The sequence below is a fragment of the Chlorocebus sabaeus genome, chromosome 13 (genome assembly GCF_047675955.1).
Source record: "Chlorocebus sabaeus isolate Y175 chromosome 13, mChlSab1.0.hap1, whole genome shotgun sequence".
Taxonomy (NCBI): Eukaryota; Metazoa; Chordata; class Mammalia; order Primates; family Cercopithecidae; genus Chlorocebus; species Chlorocebus sabaeus.
Window position 1 is genome coordinate 33,132,077 of NC_132916.1, and position 12,487 is coordinate 33,144,563.

At 41.1% G+C, this 12,487-nt stretch overlaps 1 protein-coding gene across 6 annotated transcripts in view; it reads left to right on the forward strand.

The window, feature by feature from the left end:
- The window catches only part of ARMC2 (armadillo repeat containing 2), a 128,707-nt gene that overhangs the window by 45,370 nt on the left and 70,850 nt on the right, over positions 1–12,487 (forward strand). For all 6 annotated transcript variants that reach the window (XM_008007401.3, XM_038001044.2, XM_038001043.2 and 3 more), the window contains 2 exons: positions 2,163–2,239; positions 7,379–7,477. In XM_008007401.3, coding sequence (XP_008005592.3) covers positions 2,163–2,239; positions 7,379–7,477 — 176 coding nt within the window. The remainder of the gene's footprint in view (positions 1–2,162; positions 2,240–7,378; positions 7,478–12,487) is intronic.

A 12,487-nucleotide genomic window follows, 5' to 3' on the forward strand; every position in this document is an offset into this window, starting at 1 on the left:
GACTTGGGACATTTGCTATCATGTATTTTTATTATGTACAAATAAAGCAGTTGTTTCTGAATATTAATTAGATAATTTTTGGAAAATTGGCTTCATCTTTTTCCTGTTTTATGATTAAAGGATGTGTTAAGTGTTTTTTTTTTTTTTTTTAAAGAAAAAAAGGTTCGGGGTGGCTGATGGGCGCTGTGGCTCACATCTGTTATCCCAGCACTTTAGGAGGCTGAGGCAGGCAGATCACCTGAGGTTGGGAGTTCAAGACCAGCCTGACCAACATGGAGAAACCCCGTCTCCACTAAAAATACAAAATTAGCCAGGCGTGGTGGCACATGCCTGCAATCCCAGCCACTCAGGAGGCCGAGGCAGGAGAATCCCTTGGACTTGGGAGGCGAAAGTTGGAGTGAGCCGAGATCACGCCATTGCACTCCAGCCTGGGCAACAAGAGTGAAACTCTATCTCAAAAAAAAAAAAAAAAAAAAAAAAAAAAAGTGGGGGGAACATGTTTATGAGGTAAAAAATGGTATTTGGAGAAGCTAATCTTCAGGGTGGTAGGAAAGGCCAAGGGCTAAGCTGCAACACAGCATAGTCACTGGGGGGCTCACTACACAGGAAGCAGAAGCCACGGGCACATACAGATGCCCACGGGACTATCATATGTATAGGCCTTCTCTGTGAGCTTTTTGGGACAACTATTATATTTGATGGCCAAAAAGAAATTTTGATATAAAACTTGCACTCTTCTTCTCCTGGTGTTTTTTCACTTTGGAATTTTGTGCAGATATTTAAAAGTCAGTACTTCTAAGTGTCAGCTCTGGCTAAAGAGAAGCTGTACCCTTCAGAGATGTTCTCTACATTAAATAAAACTTTTTAAAAACCTGAGCATATAATCCTGCTATTGGCCAGCCACTGCTCTTTTGTTTGGAATACAAAATATTTGTCATCTGGGGACTGTCCAAATTTATTTTCAGTTTTTTAACGTTTAAAATATTTCTAAAAATAAATATTTTCAGAGAATATTAATTTAATTTTAAAAATGGAACCAGGGCACATTTTTATGTAGTGGAAAGAGAAGTGAATTTATTAATTATGAGACCTAGGTTCCAAATGTGTCTTTACTGTGTGACCTTGGGCACATCTGGCCAGCTGGAACATAATTTCTTTGTCTGCAGGGTTGAGGGGAGGGAGGAAGAGAGAAAAAGAGACAGAGGTCTTTCCCAGCTCCCAAAGCTAGGCTTTTGTAATCCAAGCATCCCAGCGTTCTTTCTTACTGTAACAGTGACCTCTTGTGGTGTATATCCTTAACCAATTTTGTTTTGATTTGCAAAGTAAACTGGATTTTTTGTTCTTTCTAGTAACTGTATTTCATGTTGTTAGGCAAATATGACTTGTTTTAAAAAGATAAATCTTACTTGGAAATCAAAGGTAAATTAAAGCAGCATATCGAGGCCAGGGTGGTGGCTCATGCCTATAATCCCAACACTTTGGGAGGCCGAGGTGGGCCGATCACCTGCGGTCAGGAGTTTGAGAACAGCCTGGCCAACATGGCAAAACGCCGACTCTACTAAAAATACAAAAATATCCGGGCATGGTGGCGTGTGCCTGTAATCCCAGCTACTGGGGAGGCTAAGGCAGGTTGCAGTGAGCAGAGATCGCGCCACTGCACTCCAGCCTGAGCAACAGAGCAAGACTTCATCTCATAAAAACAAAAACAAAAACAAAACAGCATATAGAGCACCAAACCCCACCTTATAAACAATTCTCGATGGTTTCTTCAGAAACTGTATATTGGCCGGGCACAGTGGCTCACTCCTATAATACTAGCGTTTTGGGAGGCTGAGGCAGGAGGATCACTTGAGACCCAGAATCACCAGCCTGTACAACATAGTGAGACCCTGTCTCTACAAAATGTTTTTTAAAAAGTAACCAGACATGGTGGCATGTGCCTATAGTCCCGGCTACTCGGGAGCCTGGGGTGGGAGGATCACTTGCTGAAAGTAGTTTGATGCTGCAGTGAGCTGTGATTGCAGCACCACTGTACTCTAGCCTGGGTGACAGAGTGAGACCTATCTCAAAATAATAAGAAACTGTATATAGCAGACTCTTGTCATTTACAAAATTAGAAGTGTTTTGACGTTTGTGCTGAGTGTTTTATGTATTTCTCCTAGGGACCAGGGGAAGAGACATGCAAGGGCCTCGTCACGCCCCAGTAGCTCAGACCTGAGCAGGCTGCAAACCAAAGCAGGTGAGGGATCCTTACACTGCTTCATCTGCAGCATCTCCACTTAAAGGAAAAATGTTTGCACTGAAGATATCTATGTTGGCTCACTGAAAACTTCAGGAAGTTTGTCCAATTTGATCACAAATCAACATTTATTTTTATACATTTTTATTATATTCATACAATCTTACCATCTTACCACTACCCAACTCAGATGCCTCAAACGTCTGTAGATGGCAGTCTTTTTTTTTTTTTTTTGAGGCAGAGTTTCTTGCTCTGTCGCCCAGGCTGGAGTGCAGTGGCGAGATCTCGGCTCATTGCAAGCTCCACCTCCGGGTTCACACCATCCTTCTGCCCCAGCCTCCCGAGTAGCTGGGACTACAGGCACCTGCCACCACGCCTGGCTAATTTTTTGTATTTTTAGTAGAGATGGGATTTCACAGTGTTAGCCAGGATGGTCTCGATCTCCTGACCTCGTGATCCACCTGCCTCGGCCTCCCAAAATGCTGGAATTACAGGGGTGAGCCACCATGCCCAGCCTAGATGACAGTCTTAATGGTTTTGTAGAAATCATTTTGTAAAAGCATTTGGAAAGTTGCAAAACTTAACATTAACATAGTTCTTGGGTTAAAAACTTGAGTTCAGGGCATTGCTTGGCTGGACATGGTGGCTCACACCTATAATCCCAGCACTTTGGAAGCAGGCAGATCACTTGAGGTCAGAAGTTCAAGACCAGCCTGGCCAACATTGTGAAACCCCATCTCTACCAAAAAAAAAAAAAAAAAAATTTAACTAGGCATGGTGTGAGGGAGTGGGGTACGTGTAATCCCAACTACTTGGGAGGCTGAGGCAGGAGAATCACTTGAACCTGGGAGATGGAGTTTGCAGTGAGCCTAGATCACACCACTGCACTCCAGTCTGGGCAACAGAACGAGACTTGTCTCAAAAAAAACAAAAAACAAAAAACATTGCTCACTTAAATGAAACTATATTAACTTTACTAAGACCATCCTTTGGGCCTTTAAACGGTTTAATTGAGAAAATATGTAACAATATAAACCACAGTCTAGAAATGATACAAAATGTATTCATGCAATAGAATATAGTTGTTAGAAAAGTGAACTCATGGGCTTTTGTATATTGTAATATTGAGTAAATTCAGTATAAACATAATATGAGATGAAACAAGTTGCAAAAGCAAAGACATATATTGTTTGCTGATACACAGCCATGTGGTAAGCATGTGAAGTCAAGTGTAATCATAGTAACCAGTGGATTTAGGATGGTGGTAACCCCTAGAGGGAGAGGGAGGAGGGGAATGGATGCAGGGAGCCACACATCTGTAATGTTTCATTTCTTTAAAATAAGGGAAAGGATAAAAATTTGGCAAAATGTTAATATCTGACCAAATTAGTATGGGGTACACTGGTGTCTGTTATACTCTTCATATATTTTTGTACACATGAGATTTTACAATACTGAATACTAGATTTTAAAAATTGTTATCTTCAAAACTTAGTTTTTTATCAATAAAATGACTTTTGTGCCATTGGGAATTTCTTTACTCAGGAAAATCTTAGATATAGTAATTTTCGAGCCAGCATAGTTGCTAAGGATTTTACATTTACATGCTAAAAACATCAGCCAATCCAAACATTGTGTCAGGTTTTTGTGTCCAGAACTCAAAGCTGTGGTTAACAACTATAACCACTGAGACAGCAAAATCTTCAAAAACATGCTGAAATTTTTGCTTGACTTACCCAATTTCCTGTTGAATCATAATGTTTATATTTAGCAAACTGTGAACCTAGATGAAAGTGCTTTCTATAATATTAGATTGTTGCCCAAGATTGAGACAACCTTTTTGTTATTTGTGTGTCTATGTGTATCTTAAAAAGCAGTCATATGATTCCGTGCTTCATTTTCTAGAGTAACTCAGGGATTGTGTATAAAATGGAGGCAAGGGGAGGCCAGGGTGAGTGAAGAGGTAGAAAGGCTATAGCCAGACACAACTGTGCACTGTGAAATTCCTGAGAGGGTTGGAAGGAAACCCTCATACCAGTGACTCAGTAACTTCGGTTCTGAGGAGAAGCCAATCTCAGAAACATTCATAAGGGCCCATGAGGGTTAAATCAATTGTTCTGTGATTTCTGACTCACCCCTGTAATTTAGCTCTTTCTGGGGTGAATAAGTTATCCATTTTATTTGTCCTGAAAAACAGTTGATAGTCGTGGTTTCTCATAGAACTTCTGTATTAAGCAGCATATTGTATAGGAGGTAAAAAATGCAGACTTGAACTTACTGGACTCAAAGTCTAGTTTCTAGTAAATTTAAGTGTGTCATAAATATGTGTGGATTAAATAACTTGCCTGACTTATTTTCTGGCTTTCACTTGCCTTGATAGATGTTTATTTTATTTTATTCTTTATATACTTTGGACTTTGAATAGGTTAATTATCCACAAATATGAGAAACTATGTTTTTTGTATTACTTGAATATTCATGTTTATTTTTAGAATCCACATCCATAAATTATCAAAGTTAAGGCAGATTCATAAAAACAATGATCCAAAAGATTGAGATGGTAGTCTACAAACTATCTGTAGTTCCAAAATCCCTGAGCCTGATGGGAAGTCAGTTAGAGTCTTCATTTTGTTACTGTGAATATTCATATATTTTGCTACAGGGTGCTGCTGCAGAAGACCCTGCGGGGGTGGTTTGTAATGTGCAATGTGTATACCATATTGACTTTCTAAAATCCATATGTTTCCGAATCCCAAACCATATCTGATTCCAGAGGTTTTGGATAAGGGATTGTGAATCTGTACTGATGTGGACTAATTTGTCCTAAAGACAATTCAGTTTAGTATTTTATGGTGAAGTCTTGTACTGGGTTAGATAGATTATCTGAAACCTTGCTATTAAGGCTATTTACTGCACTGCAAATGTTTAATAATAGCTTTGTTGACAATCTCTTTCTATGTACTTTTGCTGCTTAGGTGATCTTGGATGCCCTGTGTGGGTCAGCTGCTCTTGGCAGTGGGAAGGGTTGATAAAAGGCAAGCCTGTACTTGCTGCAACTGGGAGTGGCCCTTTCTAGCATGTAGTATAACAGGGGAAGGCCTCTGTGTTGGGCGGGATAGGTAGATTGTACAGTGTCCCTGCTTCTCCTGCGTGACATCAGCACCATTTGATGGTGTGAGTATTCAGAATTCAAATATATCTCTGAATTCAAATGAGTTTTTCAATACATGCCATTATGTGTTATCTATGGATTTCTCTGCTATTTGTACAGATAATCGTCAAGGGACTTTACTGGATTTCTTGATGCAGAGAATTTTGTTTTAATCCATATTAATATTAAAAAATATTAATACGGATATGTACTAAGGTATTACACACATTTAATATGTGTTGTATATATTTTTCTCTTCAAGAATAATAATAATGCATTAGAGGCATTGGAAAATACAGAAGAGCACAAATAAATTAATAATCCTAATCCCAATATTTAGAGATAACCATTGTTACCCCATTTTACAGAAGAGAGGTGAAGCAATTTGCCCATAGTCAACCAGCTAGTAGGTGGCAGAGCTAGGATTCAAACTCGGATGGTGACTCCAAACCTGTGCTATTAACAGGCCTCCTGCTCAACTTGTCCTTTGTTTAAAGTAACCTGAAAATATATGGGCTATATACCCTTTTGCTCCTCTCTCTGTTTCTGTCTCTTTGTCTTTCTCTGCCTCTTGTCTCTTTCTCTTCCAACCTCTCACCTTCTGATTGTTCCTGATTTCTAACTCTTTATGTGACCTTTTTAGGGTCCAGGCACCTTCTGTGTGTACACTTAATTGGTACCAGGTCCACCCTGCCCCGAGAGGGCGTGGACTCCCTGACTTGATGTAGACCAAGTGCCAGATAAAGGATTTAAAGGGTGGTCTTCAGAGAAGGGAGACTGAGGAATACATCTCCAGCACTGTTCAGTAATGCCTCAGCACAGCAATGCCACCTCCAGCTACAGTCAGTGTTTTAGATCTTGAGATACTGCCTGTGTGAAATATAATCATAATTAGCAGTTTCTAATATGAGTTAGATTTCCCCCCAATGTTACCCTTTAGTTGGCTAGTTTGCTGCAAGTCAGCATAGCTTTGAGGTCAAGTGCAGAGGCTGGGGAGCTATATGACCCTGAGCAGATAACTTAGTACACCTGGGCTCCACTTTCTTCTCCTGCAAAATGGGGATTGTTTGGGAACCTCCTGGTAGTGTTACTGCAAAAATGAAATGGAGGCCTCCTGCATCTAGAGTACACAGTCAATGGTTGCTATTCCCTGCAACCCATATTCACAGGCAGCATCTACTCTTGATGGCTTGTTAGTATCACACAGGTATGAGATACTGCAGGGGTGATTACCTGTTTGTGTGCTTGTTTAATCAGGGAAATGAAATTAATTATATACTGTATATTGCTAAAGGCTTGGCACTGAGCTCAGAGCTTTACCTATACCATATATTTTAATTCTTATACCCTCGAAGGCAAATATTCTGTTCTGCTGATGAGGAAACAGAGACTCAGAAAGGATAAGAAACTGGACCCCAGTCACTCACCATGTCCTTAACGGAGTTGGGATTTGAACTGAGATTTGTCAGCCCCCAAGGCCCCGGCTTTTCTGCTGCACCACACAAAATCACTTGGCATTAATGCTACTGGCCCCATGTTAGTGTGGACATCTTATTTCTATAGAAAAGAAAGTCATTTCAGGTCTCGCTTTTAGAAAATTTTTCATTACACATTTTCAAAATCCTTATTCTTTACGTATCTATAGTTATTTATTCTATATTACAGAGGGATACGTTTAAGTAAAAATGAACTCAGAACTGTTTGCCTTACTGACAGTCATCAGTATTTACAAAGCTGACTACTTTATGAAGTGACCAGATCATATTTTAAAGTTCTGACTTGTTTACGTTATCCAGTCTGAGTTTAATTTGGGGTAATTTGATTAGAAGATCTGTAGTTCTAATGAGAAATAGTCAGACTTGGGGAGCAAAGGGTAATTTAATTCTCTAGTTTATTAATTGTAGTGATGAATAGTAAAGGCTTTTGACTGTGCTTCATGACAACTCCTTTTTCATAACTTTTTCTCCTGTTCTGGATTTCTTTTGCAGTCCCAAAAGCTGACCTGCAAGAAAAGGACGCAGAAATAGAAGTAGACGAAGTCTTTTGGAATACGAGGATTGTACCGATTTTGCGTCAATTAGAAAAGGGTAAACAAACAAAACAAAACAAAAACCTGTTTTTGTTTTTTTTAAAACAATACCTGTAGTTATTTATGTGTTCCCCATTGCCCTGATATTTTTAGTAAGTTTTCACTATCATTTCTGTGAACATGTTCAAAAACAAATGAAGTCATCTATTTATTTACCCTGTGTGTATTAAATAATACATGCACACATAATTTTTAGTAAGATTATGCTTTATGTGCACCAAGAGAGCCAATTTCTAAAATTTCCTTTGTAATATAAATTAATTATCATTTCCTCTGCCCAAGGAAATTCTGGTTTAACTTCTCTCGGGTGGCTGTTCATACTCAAGAAAGTAAAAGATTAAAACAGATTTCAGGCTTGGAAGCTGAGTCTCATAAACTGGCGTCCTTGACAGGTGTGCCCGTGGTTTCCTTGGTCCAACTGGTATATGTCCTACTCTCTTGAAGGGAGCACATCTGTCAGGAATACCACCCACAGCATGGGAAATGGCCTGGGATGTGTCCCACCCTTGCACTCTGAACTGCCCCGGAAGTGAAGGCCCATGATCGATGGGTCCCTGCAAGGGGAGGGAAAGCGTGTCATGGGTTGGCCCTCCACTTTCTCCCTCTTTGCAGCTCCTCAAGGATTCTCTTTCTGAAGTTGAACCAGGCCCTCTGGAGCAGTGGTCATAGCCCTAGGGCGAGCCCAGTGCCTGGCACACAGTGCACAGTAAGCCTTTGCTAGGAGTTGTTGGTGAGCAAACCAGCTTGGTAGCCACAGGAATATGCTCTAAGAGAAGCAGGGTAAATGAAAACTCTCCAGCAACCAAACAGGGATGTGCTGCAAAAGACCTGATTCCCGAAAGGTTCAAATGACCTCACCCCTCCTCTGCTCCCCTTTGGTGCTTGGCTGTGTTCATGGTTAATGTGGGAGCCCTGGACAGGGTTTCTGGTCCCGGTGCTGCTACTTGCTAAGCATATGGCCATGAGAAGTCACCTAGACTCTGCGTGCAATAGTGTCCTCACCTGCCAGACGAGGTGGAGACTAGGTTATCTCAAAAGGCTTCTGCAGCCCAAAGTCCTAAGGATATGAATGTGATGACTTTTTCCCCTCTAGAGTTACTATGTTCCCCCTCATATTAGTGTGCCAGGTTAGCTTTGGGCCCTTTATCTTAGGAGATAATGTGCAAACAATAGTGAGAAGAACAATGAGTCTGGGTAAAGGTTGCATAAGAAAATATATTGCAAAACATTGAATGGGGACACCGAGTCAGTATTGTGAAGGCTTTTCTTGTAGGAAGTCTTCCTACAGGAAAGAAGGATTTTTTTTTTTGAGACAGAGTGTTGCTCTGTCACTCAGGCCGGAGTGCAGTGGCACAATCTTGGCTCACTGCAACCTCCGCCTCCCGGGTTCAAGCTATTCTTCTGCCTCAGCCTCCTGAGTAGCTGGGACTACAGGCGCCTGCCACCACGCCTAGCTAATTTTTTTGTATTTTCAGTAGAGATGGGGGTTTCACCATATTGGCCAGGCTGGTCTCAAACTCCTGACCTTATGATCCACCCGCCTTGGCCTCCCGAAGTGCTGGGATTACAGGCGTGAGCCACTGCACCTGGCCAGGAGTTTTTTTAAAGAGAGGGGTCTCACTAATGCTGCCCAGGCTGGCCTTGAACTCTTGGGCTGAAGTGGTTCTCACACTACAGGCTCACACCACCATGTCCAGCTCAGCCGGAAGGATTTTAAGAGGGTGCTAAGGGCTCTGCCTACCATGCACACTAGTAGAGAAAATTTAACAGGAGTGGGGATTTGAAATGTGAATGAATCTCCCTTCTCAGAAGGCAGCTTATTAAACACGGAAATATGGCATCTCTCTCTCTAGATAACATTGAGAACAGCAAATGGATCAAGCATGGTGGCTCACGCCTGTAATCCCAGCACTTTGGGAGGCCAAGGCAAGAGGATCACTTGAGCTCAGGAGTTTAAGACCAGCCTGAGCAACATAGAGAAACCCCATGTGTACAAAAAATACAAAAATTAGCTGAGCATGGTGGCATGCACTTGTAGTCCCAGCTACATGGTAGGCTGAGGCTGGAGGGTCGCTTGAGCCTGGGAGGTCGAGGCTGCAGTGAGTCGTGATTGTGCCAGTGCACTCCAGCTTGGGTAACAGAAAGAGACCCTGTCTCAGAAAACAAAACAAAACATCAGTGAATGGTGGCAGGGCTGGATTACTTGATCCCTTGAGAATTTTTTTCTTTTTCTTTTTTTAACTTTTGACATAATTTGAGACTTACAGAAAAGTTGCAAGACTATCACAAAAAATGCTGTATATTCTTCATCCAGATGCCCCCAATAGTAACACTTTGCCGCATTTGCTTTCTCATTTTGTCCCTTCCCCGTCCCTCTCTTTTTCTCTACCACTACACAGTTTTTAATTTCTTTAACCTTTTGAGAACAAGTTGCCAACCTAATGTCCCATATTCCTAAGTATTTTGGCATGCATATTTTAATTTTTTCTTTTTTCTTTTTCTTTCTTTTTTTTTTTTTTTTTTTTTTTTTGAGAGGGAGTCTCGCTCTCGTCACCCAGGCTGGAGTGCAGTGGCACGATCTTGGCTCACTGCAACCCCCACCTCCTAGGTTCAAGTGATTCTCCTGCCTCAGCCTCCCGAGTAACTGGGACTACAGGTGTCCACCACCACACTTGGCTAATTTTTTTTTTTTTAGTAGAGATGCGGTTTCATCATATTGGCCAGTCTGGTCTTGAACTCCTGACCTTGTGATCCACCCACCTCGGCCTCCCAAAGTACTGGGATTGCAGGCGCAAGCCACCATGTCTGGCCTAATTTTTTTTTCTTTTGAGACGGAGTCTTGCTCTGTTGCCCAGGCTGGAGTGCAGCGGCACGATCTCAGTTCACTGCAACCTCCACCTCCTGGGTTCAAGCAATTCTTGTGCCTCTGCTTCCTGAGTGGCTGGGATGTTAAGTGTACACCACCACCCCCTGCTAATTTTTTGTATTTTTAGTAGAGACTGGATTTTGCTATGTTGGCCAAGCTGGTCTCAAACTTGTGGCCTCAAGTGATCCACCTGCCTCGGCCTTCCAAAGTTTTGGGATTACAGGTGTGAGCCACTGAGCCTGACTGGCATGTATATTTTTTAGAAACAAAAGCATTCTCTTATATATCTGGAAATTACCATACAATACTATACAAATCTTACTCAGATTTTGCCAATTTGTCCCAATACTTTCCTTTATAGAAAAAATAAAAGCCTGGATCACAAGTTCTCATCATTTGCCACATCTCTTTCGTGATCTTGATCTATTTGAGGAATATTTTACAGACTGTCCTGCAGATTGGGTTTGTCTGATGTTTTCCCTGTGATGAGCTCCAGATTAGCATCTTGGGCAGGCAGAGCACGAGTGCCACTGTGTCCCTGTCAGCGCCTCCTGCCAGGAGTACACAATGCTGCTGCGTTCTGTTGCTGGTGGTGTTCCACAGCTGTACCCACTGTCAAGTTTTTATTCTTTCCTTTGTGATGAATACATATATTGGGGGATAGAAGTTACTCTGAGATTATGTAACTCTCTGTTACACATCAAACTTTTACCCACTAGATTTAGCCCCTTGCAAATCTTGATAGTTCGTAGATTCAAGTTGTCTTTTGCAGCTGTAGAGCATTTATAACAAACTATTTGGTATAAAGGATTGATTTGATCAATAGTTTAAAATTTGACCCGTGAGCCTTTCTTCTAACCTCTTTTTTAAAGCTAAAAACAAGTATTCTTGAATAGAACCTACCAGGCTGAAGAGTTTGTGGAAGGAAGTGTTAGAAAAATACTTGGAGGACCACCCACTGCCAATGAGTGGCCCAGAGCCTGGACTTAGGGTTTGTAAAGAAACCGCCAGTCACAGAAGAATAAAACAACAAAACACAAGTGTTTCATACAATAGGAGTTCAGGTTTTTCCCTTTATTTAAAGTTAGTCTAAGTCATTTCCCATCAATTCATTCATTTAAGTGCATAACCGAAAGACATTGAAGGTTACTTAGCTATTGAGGTTTAAAATTTTTTCTTAGATGTTATTGTTGAAAAGAGCTAAAAATGGCCTGAGTCACTTCCTTCTGCAGGCACACACTTCCTCTATGTGGGCTTCTAAGAGCACATTATGGTATTTATTTAAGATTGGTTTCCTACTTTTAAATTTCACGAAGGAATCTATCAGAGATAATATTATTCAACAGAATATGTTAGATTATTTTATTTCCCCTCATGTTCCATTTATTGTGCTATTTTTCTTCTTTGTATGCGAATTAGTGTGGCTACCACTTTCAAAAATTACTTTCCGAGGCTGGGTGTGGTGGCTCACACCTGTAATCCCAGGACTTTGGGAGGCTGAGGCAGGTGGATCACTTGAGATTAGGAGTTTGAGACCAGCCTGGGGAAAATGGCAAAACCCCATCTCTACCAAAAATACAAAAATTAGCCAGGTGTGGTGACACGTGTCTGGAGTCTCAGCTACTCAGGAGGCTGAGGCAGGAGGATTGCTTGAGCCTGAGAGGTGGAGCTTGCAGCGAGCCAAGAATGCACCGCTGCACTCCAGTCTGGGTGACAGAGTGAGACTCCATCTCAAAAAAAAAAAAAATTACTTTCCTCACAATCATAATTATAAAATGAAAGGTTCTAGATCTCCCTGTTTCCTAACTAAAATATTCTTCTTTTTTTAAATTTATTTTTTATTTTATTTTATTTTGGAAGTAGGATCTTGCTATATTGCCCAGGTGGCATTGAACCTGGAATCAAGCAACCCTCCCACCTCGCCTCCCAAAGTGCCAGATGACAGGCGTGAGCAACCCCAAAAATCTTTTTATTCTCCTGTTTTCTAATAACTACCTCCAGATAATGGTGGATTTTGTGACATTTCAGGCTTTTGTTCTATTAGAGCCCTCTTTTCTTAGATGATGAGCATTATTCTCATAGGAAAATATTGGTCATTGTTTTTGTCAACAGATATATTAGAAAATGAATATGTATGAAGTT